This window comes from Odontomachus brunneus, unplaced genomic scaffold, assembly GCF_010583005.1.
Source record: "Odontomachus brunneus isolate Ranch 3 - 2012 unplaced genomic scaffold, Obru_v1 Obru_scaffold_152, whole genome shotgun sequence".
Lineage (NCBI taxonomy): Eukaryota > Metazoa > Arthropoda > Insecta > Hymenoptera > Formicidae > Odontomachus > Odontomachus brunneus.
Window position 1 is genome coordinate 674,385 of NW_022639602.1, and position 20,646 is coordinate 695,030.

Here is a 20,646-nt window from a genome sequence, read left to right on the forward strand (position 1 = left end):
CTGATATTGCAGTTCGAGTATCGCGGTTTAGAGATTAGAATTCGATGAATCCACTAATTTCGTTCTTGACTTATCTTGTTCCCCTTTGGTTTGGATCCCCAATCTCTAATATCCAGCCTGATGTGAGCTTTAAGGGATGGTTTTGATTATATGACCTCAGTAGGAAAGTCCGAGGCAAATTGACACATTTTTCAGAATTTTGGCGTTAGAAAAGCCTGGCAAGTTCTAACACCGAAATTCTCAAAGATGCATCAACTTATCTCGATTATTCAATCTTTAATTCGCAATCGTCAATTTCTAATGCTTAGTCTGATACGAGCTTAAGGAAGACTTTAATTATGCGACCATCAGTAAGAAAGACTGAGGAAAATTGATACACTGAGAGAAAAAAATGATTGATCTAACTAAAATTATGGTTGTTTTTTTGGCTGTATTTTTGGCCATATTTTTGGATTATTCTAATATGAAAATGGTGATAGTAATATGCATATAAGATTATTATCATTGATATTATAGTAGAATTTAATAAAAAATAGCTTTTTCACACCATAATTTATAATTACTTCTCTATGTAATTATAGTTACAAATATTTTGTCTCAGTACACGTTTATCAGGATTTCGGTGTTCTAATGCCAAAATTCTCGAAAGTGTGCTAATTTGTCTCATTTAATTAAGCTTCAATCTTTAATCCGCAATCATAAATGCGTAGTGTCTAAAGGTCTATCTACAATGGTTGTAAGAGAATGGCTGTAAGAAGTAAGAATAAGAAATTAACTAGTCATAATTGATTATTCTTCTCACATTCAACTGTGACTGGTCAATTTCTTATTCTTACTGCGATACTTTTATGACCTTTGTAAAGTCTTTATGGGTCTTAATGCAAGCTTTAAAGGGAAGAGGTTTCAATTATGCGATTATCAGCAGAAAAAACCGAATAAATTGGCACACTTTTCGGAATTCCGGTATTAAAAGAGCCTGAGAAGTTCTAATACCGAAATTCTCAAAAGTGCATCACCTGTCTCGATCAATCAAGTTCCAATCTTCAACTGGCAGTTGTCAATCTCTAATGCTTAGTCTGACACAGGTTCAACCGAATTGAAAAGACGCGCCGCTTGACGTCGAGTATTCTAATCGATGACACGGAGGGAAATATCCGCGACTTTCATACCGCAACGCGACTCGTGCGTGGTAACAAGGTCGATATTAACGTCGATTCGATCGCCATAATCGATCGCGTTCGTGATTACGGCAATGATTGTGACATGTCCGCCAGCCGGTGACCTTCCTCCGCGCGCGAAAATTGTCGGTCAATACGACCCGCACGATCCGCTTAAGAGTCGTGTACGATGGTATCGATCACCGACGTCGTGTGCACGACGACGCCTCTGAGGAGTTTCTTCCGCGAGGAAGCGTGCGACTCGCATTATGTCGCAATATTAAACATTGGCCGCTTTCACTCTTGAACGACGGCTTGCGGCTTGCAGGTTACCAAGTGGCAAATCATCAAGTCACTTTCGCTGCCGCGTCGTTCACGTGTGAATTACGTGTGGATACATGCGCTACCTCGCACGCCAACTTAACTCGGTACCAGGGCAAGTTGGCGATGCAGCATGTTCGTATGTCGGTATCACCGGAAAAATACTCACATGATTCTTGTATAAAAGTTTTCTTATCTTTGTACGATCAGTTGCAGCAATTAGTGGTCGGAAAAGTTGTATGTCGAAAAGCGAGGTTCTGAAAAAAATGCTAACTCACCTTGGTCTCTCTTACCGGTAGCAACATAATCAATCCTTTTAAGGCCCACATCAAAGTGGGTGTCGTCAATTATAGATTAGAGGATTGTAGATTAGAGATCGCAAAATTGGGTATATAACAGATCAGATATAATCAAATAAATCAAATAATAGATATCTATTCGCCTTGTCTCAAACTCCAATCTTCAAACTGCGGCTTTCAATCTCGAATGCGAAAGACGAGAAGAACATACTAGCAGTTTTTAGAATTTCGGTATTAGAAAAGTCTAAACACTAAAAGATATGTCAACTTGTTTCGATCTTCTCTATCGATGATCGCATAATCAGTTTCTTTGAATGTGATACTAAATAACGACATAACGCAGTTTCATAGTTCTCTCTTTTCCTCTAATTGGATGTATCAAATTGAAAATCTTTTCACAGGATGAAAGCACAAACGTTAATGAATGGTTGATGCTAAATAGTTGCATGAAATTAATCAACAATTTTTTTATAAGTAGTAAGTAAACATTTTTTTGTTGATTTTATGCAATTGTTTAGCATCAATCATTCATTAACGTTTGTACTTTCACTCTATGAAAGTATTTTCAATTTGATGCATCTAATTAGAAGAAAAGAGAAAACCATGAAACTGCGTAATGCCGGTATTCAGCATCCTTAAGGCTCCTTGTACCTCGCCGGCCATGTCGGATTTGTGACGTCAGAAGCGAGGAATTCTGACGAAAGTTGCGTGCCATTTCTAAATAAAGATAAATATGGACGAAAGAGCATTTGCTTGAGCACTTGTAAAATTGTCTGAAAGATATCGCTTTCTCTTAATGATTAATTAATAGTCGTAGAATAAATGGTGAAATGAGAAACGTGAAATAATGAAAGAGTCTGTTTTGTGTGTATAGTTTATTTCACTATTTATTATGTGACTATTTACTGATCTTCAGGAAAAAGGGATAATTTTCGGAAAATTTTACATGTGTGCTCAAGCGATCTCAAGTGCTTCTTCGACCGTACTTATCTTTACCTAGAAATGCCACGCAATTTTCGTCAGCGTGTAATTCCTCGCTCCTGACGTCACAAGTCCAACATGGCCGCGGCGAGATACAAGGAGCCTTAAGATTAGTCCCTGTATTGGAACTAGGTATTACAAAATAAAAGATTACGAATTAGAGACTAGTCGAGTCGACTGATCTCGATTTTGACAATAAATCAAGTTCCCATCTTCAAATCGTAATCTTCCGGCAATCCCGATTACATTCGCCGACTGTAAGAGCCTCATATGCGTTCAAATCGGGCTTCTTCGTTGATGCACGCATGTTTCGCGTGGATTTCACTCCGACAACGTATTCTCAACGGCAACGTGCTTTCTCCTCTCGAGGGAGAAGCGGGAGAGAGTCTGATTCAGACAGCGGCGGCCCGCCACCGATCGTTCGCCGCAATAATGGCGCGCTTATCCGGCTGACACACACTTGAACTTACAGCGGCTTGATTCTCCGCGTAATCGTGCGTAAGCAGACGTAACTTACGTCATCGCCCATTGAAGGCGACGCCGAGGCGTAACGCGCGTGTCACCCTCGACGTTGCTTTATGCAACATAACAGTACGGATATTCCTATTGACGTAACCCGCCGCACAATCCGAGGACTGTTCGATGCCGCGCATACTCGCGCGGTCGCTCGCATTCCGCTAAAACGTCCATACAAACGTCCGCCGATCTCGCCGACGCCTGCACGAGAATAATTGATGCCGGCCCACAGCGCGCCTCCTCTCTTCCCCGTGCCTCTTGCTGCAGGATAATTCCTTGGGATCTCTTAAAGTTTGATAAATCATCCCTCGGCATAAATAAACGATCGATAGGGCATAATGTCAAGGGTCGCGTCATACGCTCGGCGCGATCCGCCGGAGATCCGTGCTAAAATAAGAGTTAGTTCCGCGTTAAAGCTGTGTGCATGCGCTCCGAGGGAAGGGGCGCAACGAGCACGGCGATCGGGATACGTGATGGACCGGGCTTAGCCGCGTGTTTCATTAAACATCGTTGAATATACTTCGAATAACGGCGGCGTGGGAGGCGAGGGTTTAACCAGGAGTTTATGTGTGTGTGTAAAATTTTGCACACGGTTCACACACAAAACCATTCATTGATACCTTCGTCCGTCGATGTCGCTCTGTGTCGCGATTATCGTTTATCTCGACTACTCGCGCGATCTGTGACAATTCGGATAATCCGGGGAAGCGACTTCCCTTTAGATGACTGACGAACGCGGACGCTTGGACTCTTTCTGTCGAATGAAACATATCTGTTCAGAGGGTAGACGAGGCTTTTGAAAGAGAGAGAGAGAGAGAGAAAGCACACGCGTGCGTCTAGAAAAAAAAGGGTGAGGGTGCAGTGACGGTGGAGAATTGGGTGAGGAGAGACAGGTTTTGCGGGGCGAACGAACGCAACAGGTGCGCTATGTTATGTCCTCGGGTACGAGTGTACTCGGATACATGGGTACAAGTGCACCCCCGGGTCAGTGGAGTATCGCCGAATTTCGCGGACGTCGATAATTCTCTGTCCTCCTCGGGCGCTTCTTGTTGCCGAATGATTCGAGGCGAGCTTTATCGTTGTGTCCCTCTATAACCATTAGCAGACTCTATTTATAGGGTGCACAATGCGCGTGTCAAGATACTAGATATTATATTCTCATCTCCGCGCCCACCGTTCTCGCGAGTGACGCAAACTGTCCTCTTCGAAGACGCCTCGTGCGACCGTTATCCGTATCGGTGTTATCACGCGTGATTAAGAAAAAAATAACTTGAATTCGATAAAAAATAGACTAAGAGGGGGCAATAATAGTATTAATATCACAAAAGGGACAAAAGATTGATAAAGTTTGATACATTAAAAATAGTATTAAACACTTCCTTGATGAGGAAAAGGCGAGAAATAATAATTTATTCGTAGCAATCGAACTACGTTAACTCTCACAGACCTTTTAACGTTTCTCGTGTTTGGATATCTAAGAGCTTCCAGATTAATACACTGAGAAAAAGAATATTTATAAATTAGTAAATATTTATTTGGTGTAAAAGTACTAACACAGTTAACGTTTATTTAAATCTAAATTCCCTTATTTAAATGGAATAAATAATTTCTTTCAAGCAAGAAAAACTAAGGTTTCTTATAAAATGTATATTTTCTTATTTAGAGAAATATATTTCATCTTAGTATAAGTAAATATGCGCTGTTAGTATCCATCAAATAAATATTTACTAATTCTTAGGTATTTCTTTTCTCAGTATAAAAGATTAGCAGATATTAACCTAATAGTTATAGGAAAATCTTAGATGATTAATTACTAGGTTTAATAGAGAAAGCTACTTTGCAACTGTTGTAAAATTCCTGAAGCTAATTGGCGTGTGCTCTTAATCTAAAAGTATGTACCAGTTAGATTCGCGAATTTTATAACACTTGCACAGCAACTTTCTCTTCTAAATTCAGTCGTTGGAAACGAATAATGTCTCTTCACTGGTGGAATTTTATCAACGATTGTGAACATCATCGCGATTTAACGTTCTCGCGACGAGTGGAGTAAGTTTGAGCACGCCGTGGTGCGTCATTCTTACTTGTAAGAAAGGATTGCCTCGCGAGAGGAGTTTAAATTGCGGAGAGTCAAGCGACGAAATGTTAGTGTAATCTGTGTTATCTGTTATATACGATCCATACTGGATTATACGATGTATCGATACTATACACTGTGAATGCGTATAACAACGATTTAATGGCCTTTCATGGGTACACGAGATAACCGGCTTTACTGGGTCAGAGCGGGAAAAAATGGGTTACGGGATATTAAAGCGAAGCGCTATGCGGGCGGTTGCGGTGGTTTCCGAGGGTGAATCGCAAGATTCCGCGCCATCCGTCGTTAATTCGCGTTCGACGCGAGTTTCTGTTGTATTAACAACTCAGCCCGAAATGTTGTCGTCATCAAGGCGAGATCGCCAATGCCAACCGAGAATCGATCCTTATCCAGGACTACGCCAATACAAATCAAACGGTCGGTCGCGATAACAATTGGAATAAATTAAACCGACTCGGTCATCAATAACGACAAACAGTTCATGAGCAAGTCTGTGAGTCACGCTTCGAATTTCGCAAAACGAGATATGCACAAACGAGATTTTCGAAATGTGGCTATTAATTTGTCCAACGTGCACGAAAAAAGAATGTTTGGTTGAACTTAGCAGGTTTCTAAAATATAAACGAAACAAAAATAAATTGTCAGAATGTTCAAATCAACGAGATTTCTGGTTAACTTGAACAGAATTCTGATAACATCAACTGGAATTTTCTGGTTCGTTTGTATTTTACCAGAAAACAGGTCAATCTAACGGAGCTTTTTTTCCCGTGTGGAATTGACAGTAAAAAAGTATTTAAACTCGGTTAAAACATCGCGGCCGACTTTTCATCAGCTGAAGTGCAAGCGCTCGATTTATTCACGCGCATTAATTAACCGAGAGTCTCGACGCGTCATCTCGGGAATTCATATTTTCCGGGATTTCGTCGGCTCTCCAACGCACGCACCGGTCAGCGCGTTTCAATGCGTCCTCTCCCGCCCTTTTCGCGTCGGCAAGAATTGCACGACGTGTGTTTCGCAGAGCTCGCGCGAGCGAGCACACGTGGACTTCTTTTTCTCTTTTTTTTTTTCTGTGCGTGAGCGGGTCGAAGGCGGGCGGGGGTGGCGATCTCGCGCCCGCGCGGGGGGTAGATTCTTGGAAGCGCAATGCTGAGCTGAACCGTCAAGAAAGTCAAGCGGGCAGGCAAGCGGGCAATCGATCGATTGCCCTCGCACGAACGCATGGCCCGGTTCCGCGCTATACTTCGTGTCGCGGTATACTTCGCCCCTTTGGCGCGAAGTGCCCCTGGGTCGCGCAGTGCAGAATGTCGCGAATGCAACAATATCCACATGCATAACACGACACGCGTCGTTCCAACACACATCGTGAAGTTCATTCTTATATTTTGAATCGGCAATTCCGCATCTTTGCGTCCCTACGCGATCCACGAGACCTTCCCTTCCCTTCAGGTAATCGTTTTCCCCTCTTCCCTTCCGCTTATCATCACGACGAAATCCGTGATGTTTTTCAAACATCGAGATCGCGAGAATCCGACGCGCATCGAGTCATGCAAAGTGGAGTATTTGATGTCGCGTTTGACACGCGCGCTTTTTCGCCCATTTGTCCGTCCGTAAATAGCTGTATCTACTCACCGATCGTAATCGTTCCTACGTTACGCCAGGCACGATCGTGGATCAATCCGTTTGCCGCAACCGATATAATATATTCCTGGAAAACACAAATGAGCGTTATTTGTCATCACGCTACCGTATAGACAACGTGTTACCAGTCCACCGCATAAATATTTCATAATTGACATACAAAATATGGAGGGAATTTTACTAAGGGACGTATTTGCGTATTTTCCGTGCACGACTGCAAAATACAACGCTTTTCAACGCAACATCAAATTAATAGGCTCTCCGGGATGTACAATCAGAAAAATAAATGACAGAAAATTAGATGAATAAATGTCCGCGCTGATAATGACGAGTGTCTCATTATAGGAAAGTATTTCTTGATTTAAAGTTCGAATTAGTCACTTAGGATTGCCTGGTCTTTTTTATTATCCACTTCTATACGGAAAATAAGCTTAGCTGATCTAACCAAATTCCGATGAAACGTGAACGAAACCGAGATTTCAGTTGAATTCATCAGAATTCTGTTGAATTTAACAAGATTCCTGGTAACTTGGACAGAATGCTGATTTCATCCGGGATTTTCTGGCTAAATTAGTATACACGCACGCACATATACACACACACATACACACTTGTTATTGGCTATGGAATTATCCCGTCCGCACATTATTCATCAAGCAGGAAGTATAATCGTACGCATAGAATGCGTTGATTTCGGTTCTCTGCGTGTATCGATTATCTCCGGCTGCCGTGAATCAAGTATTTCACCGAAGTCGTGTGAGTGAGTCAGACGAGTCGTTTGGACGGTGGACTAAATAAATGTCGGACACACCCACTCGATATTATCACTGTCGCCGCGTCTAGCACATCTAGCACGTCGGCACGAAGCAATTTTCTTTCATTGCGCCCCTTGCCCCGCGATCAGTTAGCTCTGTAACCTTTCAACTACGTATATATAAAATAGTAACGAAACACGTCAAGCCTCTGCAATTAGATCATTCCTTCTTACACAGAGTCACATGGGCATTTACTTATGCCTGTCCTTAAAATTTTACGAGGAAATTACTTTTGCCGATGCACGTTTTAGCGCCGCCATCCGTTGGCCCGTTTCCGCTCCCGCATGTGAACGTTTTCTTTTTATTAGGAGAGAATTTACATTGACACACTAGAGCTCATTTCTCATTCGAAACATTCGTCCGACAATTATTTCTATCAAAGTTAAAGTTCGCGGCGACGGGAGTTAGCCAAGTTTCGTGTAATTGAATAATAACCGATTTCACCGGGACGGGCTGCCTTCTATAGGATTTTTGTGTTAAATCGCGAGGCTGGAAACTGTGACCTAATTTATTAAAATGAATTATTCAATTACATAAACGCGTAACTTCAACCCGAGAGAGAAACAAAGAGAAAGAGAGAGAGAGAGAGAGAGAGAGAGAGAGAGAGAGAAAGTCCGTTGAATATTCGGGAGGTTTAAAACATGGCACTCTCCCGCGAAAGAACAGGCGTCGCTCACAAACGGGTATCCAAGCGCGCTAATTAAGCAACTGCTCATTCCGCTACGTGACACTTTCCAATTCCCGCTGACGTCGCGCGGGAAACTCCTTTCCTCTCCTTTCCTCCCATGATTAGTTTCACACAAATCTGAGCGTACAAGCGAGATGATACCTCCGAACCTCCGAACGACGTTCTTCGACGATTCGCGAGGGTAAATTGGGAACGCGCGAACCCTCTCTCTCTCTCTCTCTCTCTCTAATAGCTCCAGGGAGTGTCGAATCCCAAATAAATCTAATTTACTCTATTCTACTTTACTCTCTCTTTAATACAGTATTCTCTGAAATATGGTATGTGCGTAGTATCAATCGATATGCGTCTCGAAAATTTCCCTGGTCAAGGACTGCCGATAGAAGAAAGAATCTTCCCTCTGTCTTTCTATCGACAATCCTTGACCGGGGAAATTTTCGAGACGCATGTCGATTGATACCGTATTTCAGAACGCGAATGGACTTGCCTATCCTGCGAGTATCGTTCGGTCTATTCATGTTCGATTATTCCCCCCGGATCCTGCTTTATTTCCCATGCCGACCCGACGTCGTTACGTAACGCGGCGCGCGAGTTCGCCCCACGCCCTTCGCAATTCGTTTTTCCGTTTTTTATCTCCCCCCCTCTCTCTTTCTCTTTCCATCCTCCTCTATTCTTTTCTCTCTCTCTCTTTCTCTCTTTCTCTCTCTCTCTCGTTTCCCTTCGGCATTTTTCCGATCCCATCCTGGCATTGGCGGCGGCGAGGTTTCGTTGCGGCGGCAGCAACGACGACGACGACGACGACGACGACGACTGTAGCGTCAGCGGTCGTCGTCATGACAACGTTTTTCCGCAACGTACCCGGCCTGGTTCGTGACGTCACGCGACGTCGGCGTCGGCGTCGCCCCACCAGAGCCACCCTGCCAACAGAGTGGAAGGGTTTTTCTTCGTCAGGGTAGGGGTGGTTTCCGATGGCGCCACCGTGTAGGGTCCATGAAGATGGCGATGCGATTACGCAGAATACCAGGCTATGATTCACGCTCGCGCTCAGCGGCGTGTCTTCGTGTAGCCGTACCGAGAAAACCGCCACGATCGATGGCAGCACGACGATCGGTCAGCAAAACATCGGTGCGTCACACCTTTCCCATCATCATCATCATCGAGAGAGAGAGAGAGAGAGAGAGAGAGAGAGAGAGAGAGAGAGAGAGAGGAGGAAAAAGAAAGAGTCTACTGACTCTCTCTCAGTAGTCTCAGCACGCTTCCCCGTCGCGTTATTTAACGGGAAGGCAGCGGGAACGGTGACGCTTTGGAAGTTTAAAGTTAATTATTCAACCGTCGAGCAGGAACAAAGAGCCGTCAAGAGGAATGTTCGTTTTCCCTCGTCCTCCATGGCGTGCTACTTGAAAAAAGAATTGACGAATGTGTCGAATATCCCTCCCGGGGCAGAGCCCGATGCAGCCTCTTCGACGTTTGGCCTGATGTAAGGTGGTCGGTAGATTTCTCGAACGTCGATGTCGGGTGTTGCGCGTTTCCTCCGTAACGGGGTGTAATTTCTCGACGAAGGCCGTTCTGTCGCAGATATAGTTGACCTCGTTTCCTCTTGCTTCGCGCGTTGGCAAAGTGCCGCTTTTTATTTCATTTCTGTATCCGCGTGAGGCAAACCGAGTGGCCCGATCAGGCACGCTCGTTATTCAATGCAATATATCCGGCTAATTATTTCACGCGGTCTCCTGTAACGTCTCTTAATGATTAATTACGTGCCCCTTTTCGCCGTTATCTCACGGCGTTATCCCGGCCACGCGAGCGAAAGGCCATAAGTCACATCGCACGGAGGCCACATTAATCGAGAGATCTCCTCTCGATCGCTCGCGTCCCAATCGTTCATCCTGCCTCCTCGATTAATTGCCGAAACTTTACATCCTGGGAGAAAGGGCGCGCGGAATTACACACATGCACAAACGTAGTTCGAGCACAATTGCGCAAAATTTTGCACAGGTAAATCTAAGGCAGTCCACGTGGCGAAAAATACGCATTAAACGATCCGAGACACGCGATTCGCGCGTCGACCACCCCCGCTGGCTTTGTCGTAATTCATCGATTATTCGCGTATCACCCGCTATCTCGCAACCTGTGTAAATAGAAAAAAAAAACAATAGTGCCGCTGAATAATAAAACGTGATGTATACCGTCATTAAAAGAATTGCTTTTGCTACTGCGTATAGGTGTCTGAAAGGGAAATTAATTCTCAAGGATATCAGAATAAAAGTCGCACTATTCGACTCCTTTCCGCGCAATCTTTCCTCTCTCTCTCTCTTTCCCTCCTCTCTCCCTCTCTTTTTTTCATCTTAACTGGAAACAAGGCCTGTCCCACTTCTGCGATTCTCATCCTATATAGAGGCACGCTATCGTCTACAGAGTCGGGCGAATGTGTAGCTAATTTAGCGAGACGCAAAAAAACCCTCCTCTGAATCATGCCCACTCTCGCAATTAGTGCGCCGCGGGCATAATTGGATTAACAATTAAGTTAAAATCACGCCTCTTCCCGAACTACGAAATTCCACGTTTCGTCGCACCTCTCGAAACGAATGAACTGAGATTCCAAATGTAGATTTTCCTGATACGATTAAAGGAGATAAAGATAGGAAACAGTACACCTTGCACTTCCGAAAAGAGAGAGAGAGAGAGAGAGAGAGAGAGAGAGAGAGAGAGAGAGAGAGAGAGAGAAGAGCGAGCGAAGTCTGTCGCCGCGTTAAATCAACTCACGAGATTCTGCCGATTCCTCTCGTTTCAGCAAAGCCTCGACGCGCGCGCTCGAGAGAGAGAGAGAGAGAGAGAGAGAGAGAGAGAGAGAGAGAGAGAGTCGATAGAAATGAAAAATAGCCGACTCATACTATAAATGTCCGCAGACATGAACGTAAGTAGAATAGAATGTTCTCTCTTTCGTGGCGGAAGCGGGATAGCCGAAGTGGTCGACATCGCGGCCGACCCTGCATGTGCTCGTTCCACTGGCTCGCGAGCACAGCCCTTCACTCTTACTTTTCCTACCCTACGTATCACCGCCTGGTGCGCTCGGCGCCGCGCCGCCGCCGTTGCCGTCCGATGCATAAGCGCGTGTGACCGAGTTTCGGCGGAATATGATCGACCGCGCGAAACTCGGTCAAAGACCACCGACACCTTTCCGCGAGTCCACCTGTGCCGTGTGCCGATCTGCGTGAAATTTTCCCGAACGCGCGGAAACGAAGCGCCGAGGTTCACCGCCGATGCGGACGACGCGCGCAGCCACGCTCGTTTATTCTCAGTGTAGCGTTTTTGCAGCGGCTCGCATCGATCGCGGAAACGGTCACGCTTCGTCAAAAGTCGCTCGAAGTCTCCTTCTTCCTCTCTCTCTCTCTTTCTTCCCGCGTCCGTTTCTCTCTCTTTCTTTTTCTCTCTTTTTTTCCTTTTTCTGGAAATCCGCTTCTCGAGAAAGCTGCGACGCACGATGTTCCGCGAGCGAGACAGAAGTATGTTTAGAGGAGATACGAGATTTCGTTCCGCGAAGAAAGCAGTTTTATTTGCCGGGACATAAATATTAAACACTGATATCGCGCAGTAGCCTCGTTCAAATCGCAAGAACGCGAGAATATTTCGCAATAAATCAGTCGGGGTCACGCGTCGTATGCGGAATGCGTGTTACGTCAATATGAGATTTCGCGCGTGATGTTCGGCTCGCCATTCACGTGGTTTCCCTTTGTTTTCTTGTTGCAGATCAGAATCGACCGAGACTCGAAGACCAGACTATGTTATTTCGGATAACGGATTGATCGCACCCGTCGCTTCATTCACACGTGAGTATGCGCGTTGATGGACTCTTTGTTTAGGACGGTTCATTTGCAAGAGTGGTTTGCTCCGTCGTTTGCACTGACGATGTGGCCGAGCATAATGTGGGGAGTCTAATGACTTTTATGGAATGTCACGATATTCTGGGAACCGTTGTTCGCATCGCTATAATTGGAAGTTGCGTCCCTCGTGCACTTAAGACCGCCCTCGCCCGACACCCAGCTCGAAATTTGTACACGCGAAGAAAAGGAGAAAGTAAAAATGCTCAAAAAGAAAACCGAAAACGTCATGCGACGTCACTTTCACGATTATTTTGTTGTTATTGCCATATCACGTCGGGATTATGCGCTATTATCGTCGGCCTTATCGCGCAATGCTCTCTCTGTGACCTCTTAGGTCGGACATGAAAAATCTTGGTTCGCGTTGGACGGTCCCCGACATAGCACGCACTGCCGCAGCGCGTTCGTCATTTCTCGTCGCCATTTCGTTGGAACGAGATTCAGGTAGCAGCAGCAGCAGCAGCAGCAGTATCAACAATAAAAGGAGCATTCGCAACAGGAACAAAGTTAGAAGTAGCGTTAGTACCAGCGGCAGTAACGGCATCAGCGGCGGCGACAGCAGCAGCAGCAGCAGCAGTAGTAATATCTGCGTGACGGCGATCGATAAGAAAACGAGAGAAAGTCAGAGCAACAGCGGCAGATCGGCACTCGAGGTGCTGCACGGAGCGCTCTTTTCCGTCCGACCGTACGTTACGGCGTCGTGTGATCGGATCGTCGGCACGACGCGCCCAGAATCGACGCCCAGGAACCGGCCGGTAGCCGGCAAGTCGCGCCGCTCTCAGCACCGGACTCGTCCCTGTCAGCCGCAGCAGCCACTCTACTACCCCCCCGCATCGTGGGTCACACGCACACCACACCTCGGGAACTGTTAGCACCGATCAAAAGTGAGTGGCTTAAGAGAAAGAGAGAGAGAGAGAGGGAGAGAGAGAGAGAGAGAGAGCATCGAGTGACACCAAATGTTTGTATGTCATCCTCTTAGGCACCGAGATTCTAAAAGCATTCCCGTTAATTGCGCGCTTCAATCGAACCTTGCACCCCGAAGAATCCGAAAGTTTCGTTTGGGAGCCGATTTATGAGCGCGTAACACGGTTTCGTTTTCGAACGCGACCCGCAGAAACGTCAATTTGGGCCGTTTATCGATATCCCCTTTTGTTGTCATTCTCCCTGTCATAGGTCCATATTGATGGTCACTCGAAATTTATTTCACGTGATATACTCGGATCTGGATTTAGAGGTAGATCTCTGAGGTTTCCCATTTGAGAGTGAGAATCATATAATGTAAAATACATGCGATGTTATAGTTGAAATCGCGCGATTCATCCGAAAAATTCATATTCAATTCGCAAAATTCAAATCTGAGTGCCTCGGGTAATAATGACTATGATGTGAAGGTCTTAAAAACGTCTTTGAGAGGGGTAAAACGTCTGAGGCGTCTGAGGGTATTAATGGTCGTTACTTGAAACTTGTGTCACACTCCGATTTGAATTTAGAATCAGATCAAAGTTTATCAGTTAAATTGTGTGCTTATACGCGAGTTGTAGTAGTGACTCAACTGGAAAACTCACATCTCATTCTAAATTCAAGTCTGATAGTCTCACTTGAAACTTTTCTCAAGTGAGATACTCTCTCAGACCTGACTTTAGAATTAGATTGTTCAGCTGAATTGCAATTATATATATGTCACGAATATTGTATTATTCAAGCGGGAAATTCTGGTTTAACTTGAAATTCAGATCTGAGTATCTCGTGGGAGACAAATTTCAAGTAAGGTAATGTTAATACGGGAATATTAATAAAAGACGTCTCTGAGATGTTTTTTTTTTTCAATGTATACGCAAGGCATAATAGCCTTAAAGTGACACTATTTTAAAGTTTTCCATGAGAAGTGTATTGTATTCTTTAGAAAGATAACTTTAAAGTTAACGACTTCACGCACTAAGGCCATTATGCCGGTCTGTACATACACTGTATGTGAGCTCTTTTATTTGTTCAGTTACCACCACTTACCTGCGCTCAATAGTGATCGTTGTTTACTGCTGTTTTGAACAGTTTACCACTGATAGCGACTTTCGCACTCGCAGGAAGGTGGCTCAGCTGTGCGCAGCCTAGACAATGTCCGAAGATTCTGACTCTATATCAGAGGAAGAAAGAAGTTTGTTCCGTCCGTTCACGCGGGAGTCCCTGGCAGCGATCGAGGCTCGCATCGCCGAGGAACATGCCAAGCAGAAGGAGCTCGAGAAGAAGAGAGCGGAAGGCGAGGTATGAGCGCGGCCATGCGTGTTCGTTCGACGCACGATCGCGTATTACGATTTTTCTTCTCGCGCCGTGACCACGTCAGCGCATAATTTATCATACTCGTATTCGTAGGATGTCCCTCGAGCAGCGTCAAATAAATCATCTCGCCATGCTCCGCCACGTTCAGACACTACTTACGTACATTTTTCGCGCGTCGTGAAAACAATCGTTTCCGGAGAAAATTCCCAGAGAGCCTGAGGGAATCTTCAAAGTCCACGCCTCACGCAAAGTACGTCCATCGCGTCTTTGGCAACCTCGAGTTACCTCTTTGACCTCACGAGATTCCTGAAATGTTTGAAGCTCACTATTGTTCATTCGCGTTATTCCGAAAGAGTCGATTTCTAAACTCGACTAAGCTGACACGAACGGATATTTATCTGACGCTGCTGATCCCCTTCTGCCAAGCTCGTGTGCGACTAATTAACTCTCCTACGTGATCATTGTCCTTTTTGTACGTGTTCATGTGACGTACGTGTCCACGGACAGGGATTTCCGACCTCTGGGCGAGCAGTGCGACGAAACAGAGGCACTGACAGAGCCTTCTTCCGACGAGAAAGAAATAGCATTTTGTTTTTTCTTTAACTGTCCCACAGGTCATCCTAGAATCTCTTTGGAGAATTCATTTCCTATCGTGTCTGCGTCGACCGTCATCGCGTCCGCTCGTGTGATATTCCCCGTTTCTTTATTCCTGTTTCTCTACATATGCCGAATACTCTTTGCAACGGACTCAACCTGTTCCTCCTATCCACTCGCGACCGTCGTGTTGACTGTTCGCTTGATCTACTGCTAACGTAGTGTGAGGATATGTAACTGTCTCCACCCTAACAAGAGAGATTACTCTCAACCCATTCACACATATATGTATATATATACATATCTATCGTCGAGTAAATATGTACTATGTGTATTATACGAAAGATGTGCCACGTACGAAGCTCGATGTATGCAGTGTCACTTATCGCTGTGTCTGTTTATACTATTATATATATATACATACATATATATACATTGTTTATATATATATATACACACACACACGTGGATACAACTCGTGTGTCGTGGCTCTCTTCATTCGCACCCCCATTCCTCTCACCTCCCCTCCCCGCCACACGGCATTCGCGCTTAATGATGAACGGCGAATTCATATCGCGGAGGAATGTGTCATTGTAAATTCGAAAGAGAGCCCCTTACATCCTTATAATTAGCGTTCCTAATTTGCCGCCGGCTATGACTACAGCAATGCGCCGATAAAAGGAGCGGATTTATTTATCAGTGCTCTCTCTCTCTCTCTCTCTCTTTCGCCGCTGCCCGTCCCGGGCTATGTCGTTCTGACATTGATCGCGCTGTTTGAAAATTACTTTTGCGAGAGGAGAGCAAATCCTCTCCTTTTATTGCCTCCTTGTATTATACTCCAGCGACGAAAGGTCAAGGAGAGAGCGAGAGAGAGAGAGAGAGAGAGAGAGAGAGAGAGAGAGAGAGCAACCGAGCGAGAGAGAGAAAGAGGGCGGGAGCCAAGATCAAGACTGGATTATCATCGATCGCCAACGTGCAGCTCCGAAAAAATCTAAGAACGCACCGAATTCGACAGTTTCTTTGTCAATTTCTCTCGACAATTTCGCGGATCTCGCACGGTATTTTTGCATTAGTTGTAACAAAATTTTGCGATACTGATCAGTCTGGCATGAAACTGCTTCAAAATGTGTCCAAACGTTCGATTACTGGAAACGCGTGCAGATATCTCTGCAGTCGACAGCAGTCTCAATCATGAGTCTGAAAAATGCGATTGTTTCGAAACAATCCAAGTGCTCTATACGTTTGAATTGAATCCTTTTTTCATTGTAAGCGTTGCTGGTTACCTGACGTGGATCCGCGTGTTTTCCCGCCAGTTAATCCAGTCTTGATCAAGTTTGATGTGCTTGGATACTCTCTTTCCGGCTTGCCTGATCCTCTGTATCCCAGTCGTATGTCTATAGGTGTAACATGTGTGTGCTCTCTCCTCCTCCTCCCTTTCTCGCCATTGACCCTCTTGATTTCTTCTGTCTTTCTCGCTCTCTCTCTCTCTCTTCTCTTCTCTCTCTCTTTCCCCCTTAAAACTACCCGATTCAGCTCGTACTTCTTCCAAAGCTGCGAATCGATCCACGTTATCGCGTCGCGCGCGCACTCACACACCCATCTTTTACTGCATATTAGCATACTTCTTTAATCTGTTTGTTCACACTCGCCGATATCCCGACCCCCGCCCCCTTGCCCACAAACCCCTCGTGATCTCTGTATCTCTGTGTGTAACGACTGTTTCTCCATTTCTCCAATTTCAGGGAGGTTTTGGACGGAAGAAAAAGAAAAAAGAAGTAAGACGTTACGTCACGCTAAGTAATACCGCTCTCTATCTCATCCGACTTCTATACCTTACTAACATATATATATATATAATACTACACACACACATGTGCACACACGTACACATGCACACGTACACGTGCGAGTCACGTATACACCGGCGTGTATACATACATGCGTACATAAACATGCACATGTATACACCACACGCACACTGTAAACACACATACACACACACGCACACGATCTCACGATTTTCTTTCTCACTTGGCAGCATTTGGCCAATCAGTCAATTAGACACGCGTGTAAATCACTGCCCGACACCATACAGACACACACCCACACACACACGTACGATACGATTACTTGCTTATATTTGGCGCAGGGATCGAAAAAATGAATCGAATAATTGCTATTTTTTCGTTTCCTTTTTTTAATCGCGAACGCGATTTCTTCGGAGGAGCGTTTTGGATTTTTACGTTTCCGCGAGAGAGAACTTTGCAACTTGTCGAGTCTTCCGTGCTGTCTCTGTTGCCGATTAAAATTTATCCCGTTTGCGACGCATCATGCAAATATCTCACTGCCTCTGCAAAATCAGCGGAGGATTTTATCAGCCTTTTGTTCCTCTGGGAATACGAAATAAGGCGGAACGCGTCGGATTGCTCATCGCTGTTCTCGCCGGTGAATCGTTCGCGCGGGCGAATTCGACGAGCGGATATCGATTTTTCCGACACCGCTCTCATAGTTGTGATATTTCCTTCTTTCTTTACCTCAAATGTCGCGGCGTCGCGATTTCTTCACGGAGAACTCGCGTGTTCCTCTTATTTTTCTTTTTGTTCTAACGGTCGCAGCCGCAAAGGTTTCAACCCCTGGCTCTCTCTTCCTGCGTGCCACGGTGTGTATCGATTCCGAGCGTCATCATTCCGAGTCGATATATCGACCAGCCACCGAAGATGTGCAAGTTTAATCCGCGAGGCATTGAATTCGAAACGTTTTGATTAATTAATTCGGGAACTATTCTCGGCGAGCGCGCGTGCCGCTCGCGTCTCCGCTGATATCTCAATGTCGCGCGGACATCTCCTCGTCGGATGTCGACGTCGGGGACATCTTTCTTGCCGCGATCGCGGTTAATCGCGTACTTCTCTCTCTCCTCCGATGTTACAACACGGCTAAAAAAGGTGATCAGGTCTCACGATAGTTGGCACGCACACGATACAAAAAGCAGCGTGCTTTCTCTATATAAATACATGTATATATGTATATTGCCCTTTGGTTGTTTCGCAACATACACACATACACGCTCCTTGGCAAGTGTCTTGACGTCTTACGGTAAAAGCGAGCTGCGCTTGCGCTTCTTTTAACTAACGCTTACCCGCGAGATATTCGTCGGCGCTTGATCTCGGCGTCGCGAAGCTGCGCTTTGGGATCAATCGTAACCGCAAGGTCGTGCACAATCGTAGAGACATTCGGAGCTCTCAGTCCCGCCGAAAGGGAGTCCAACAGTCACGAACGATATCTGCTAAACGCCTGTACGTTGGAGGCCTAACGTGGTCTTGCGAAAAGCGAGCTAGAATCACATCATGTCGGATGCGTTACGATTAATCCCAAACTCGCTCACGAGACGCGAACGCTAACACTAGCCAGTTTCAAGGCCGCACTCGCGGAGCGCATGAAACGCGTTGAATTCTCGCGTTTTTCTTCAGGCAAAAGTACCAATCCCCTGACACGCACCTAATCCTGGACATTTTTATTGTTTCGGCCTTTAAATCTATAGAATATCGAAATTTTTAAGAATTTTTCATAGAATATACACATATATTCAGTATATATAAATATTTCACTAGCTTAAACCACTCGGCGTTGCGCGAGTTTCTTATATTTAGAACATCTAAACTTAAATTATCATAAAATATCAAGGAGGTGAAATTAGAAAGAGCGGTGCCCAGGTTATAGTAGACTGCATTTTACGAGGTTCTAAAGAATGACTACGCGAAATTCAGTTTAGGAGTTGATAAACAACATGCAGACAAGTATTCCATTATTATATACATAGATGTTGAAAGTTGAAATATTCGTATTTAAAGACTCGGGGCTTGCATTCCGTCCTTGGTGAGGAAAGTTTCACTGGAAATCCATAGTTTATGTTACTATGGATTTACAGTGAAACTTGCCTCACAGAGGACGTGGAATCTTGAAATACAATCCAAAGCAAGAAGAATGTTCACGACCAGGCGCATCGGTACCTTTACCTCCTGCCTTTTTCAATGAAACGCATGTCGCGAAACGAAGCGGAATAAACGTCCTGCGACCTCCAGCGCGGAATGCTCCAGTGCGCTCTTGAAAAATCCGCTTGTAAAGAAATGCTTACGAGAGAAGCTGGTGTTACGCGCAGTGGCCGCGACGACACGAATATTTCGCGGGCGGAGGTCGCAGTCGCCTGCTAAATGCTTCATATAGATCGTATGCTGTACATGTAACGCTTGCGACGCCTTTCTCTGTTTTGCCTTACTTTCCTTTTCTTTCTTTTTGGTATCTTTGTGCAAACCAAGCGCGCACCGTCGCAGAGCTGCTTCGGCCGAGCAAAGTACGCGAGCAAGGCACGCAATCGCGACGGTGTCTTCCGCGCGATATCGTATTGATTTATTACGGTTCGTTCAGTCACAATGACAGGAAGTTGCACTCGCCCTCGTCGACGACGGGAGGCTCCGCACTGCCGAAGCGATCGCAAAAATGGATTGCGAATTCCTCGGATTTGCGACAATTTAATTCCGGCGCGTTACGCCGCGAGAGGAATCCCCTTCACCCGCAGTCACGTTGAATTCGCGACAACGCGCGATTCTCCGCGTTCCTCGCGCACTATGCTTGTACGCTTCCGCCTCGTGGTCGAATCGATAAAACACTCGAGTCAGCCAAATAGCCGACGTTTTCGACGGAGAGTCAAGAACGGCGGTCGAAAGTTTGGCGAAACGTTCGTCTCGCGGACGGGTCGCGCATTTTCGCGAAATCGCCATAGCGCGCTTTTTCGCGCGACTCTGCGGTGTACCTCGAGTGTTTCTTCCCTTAGGTTTTCCCTCCCGCGGGGACTCGATCAACGAGGCGGAAAGAAAACGTTCGGCACGCACGAGCACGCTACGCAAGAGTCTGTTTCGCGCGCAAAAACCATCTCGGCGAGAGACACTTGGCTTGCGCAGACTTAGACCTAGTCATCTAGATCGTACACGTTTTTAGCATAGATACCTTTTTATTAGGACACTTGCATAAGTTTCGATACGTAGTAGTTTTTCCCGACAGAGGAGCTCCAATTAAGATACTTCACCACGTGTCGGAAGTATCGATTAAGTGGATCTCTCAATCTTCTTGTATCACTTACTTACTTACGGGACGCCGCGCGGTCTTCACGTTTTTACCGACACCAACGTATCGATAACTCGTTCAGTACATAACGCTCAGCTGAGCGTTTGCGAGCAAATCCGCCACAAAAAAGTTTGCGTAGGTGCACAGGCCTGCGTGCGAGGCTGCGAGAGTCTCGAGTGTGGACTCGTCTAGTACATTCAAATAGAAATACAATCTCATCCTTGACTGGAAACTCTCTTGTACATGATCTCTTAAAACTAAGAGGAAAATATTCTAAC

At 45.4% G+C, this 20,646-nt stretch overlaps 2 protein-coding genes across 45 annotated transcripts in view; one reads left to right on the forward strand and one right to left on the reverse strand.

The window, feature by feature from the left end:
• The window catches only part of LOC116850682, a 108,944-nt gene that overhangs the window by 26,820 nt on the left and 61,478 nt on the right, over window positions 1-20,646 (reverse strand). For all 3 annotated transcript variants that reach the window (XM_032829273.1, XM_032829274.1, XM_032829275.1), the window contains exon 3: window positions 6,999-7,074. In XM_032829273.1, the coding sequence (XP_032685164.1) occupies window positions 6,999-7,074 (76 nt within the window). The remainder of the gene's footprint in view (window positions 1-6,998; window positions 7,075-20,646) is intronic.
• The window catches only part of LOC116850672 (sodium channel protein para), a 65,732-nt gene that overhangs the window by 2,367 nt on the left and 42,719 nt on the right, over window positions 1-20,646 (forward strand). For 24 of the 42 annotated variants that reach the window (XM_032829216.1, XM_032829218.1, XM_032829225.1 and 21 more), the window contains exons 2-5: window positions 12,252-12,331; window positions 12,720-13,266; window positions 14,464-14,641; window positions 16,993-17,025. In XM_032829216.1, coding sequence (XP_032685107.1) covers window positions 14,495-14,641; window positions 16,993-17,025 — 180 coding nt within the window. In that variant the 5' untranslated portion in view covers window positions 12,252-12,331; window positions 12,720-13,266; window positions 14,464-14,494. Of the gene's footprint in view, window positions 1-12,251; window positions 12,332-12,719; window positions 13,267-14,431; window positions 14,642-16,992; window positions 17,026-20,646 lie in introns of those variants that run through there. The other 18 variants (XM_032829220.1, XM_032829229.1, XM_032829256.1 and 15 more) reach the window with 4 other exon arrangements.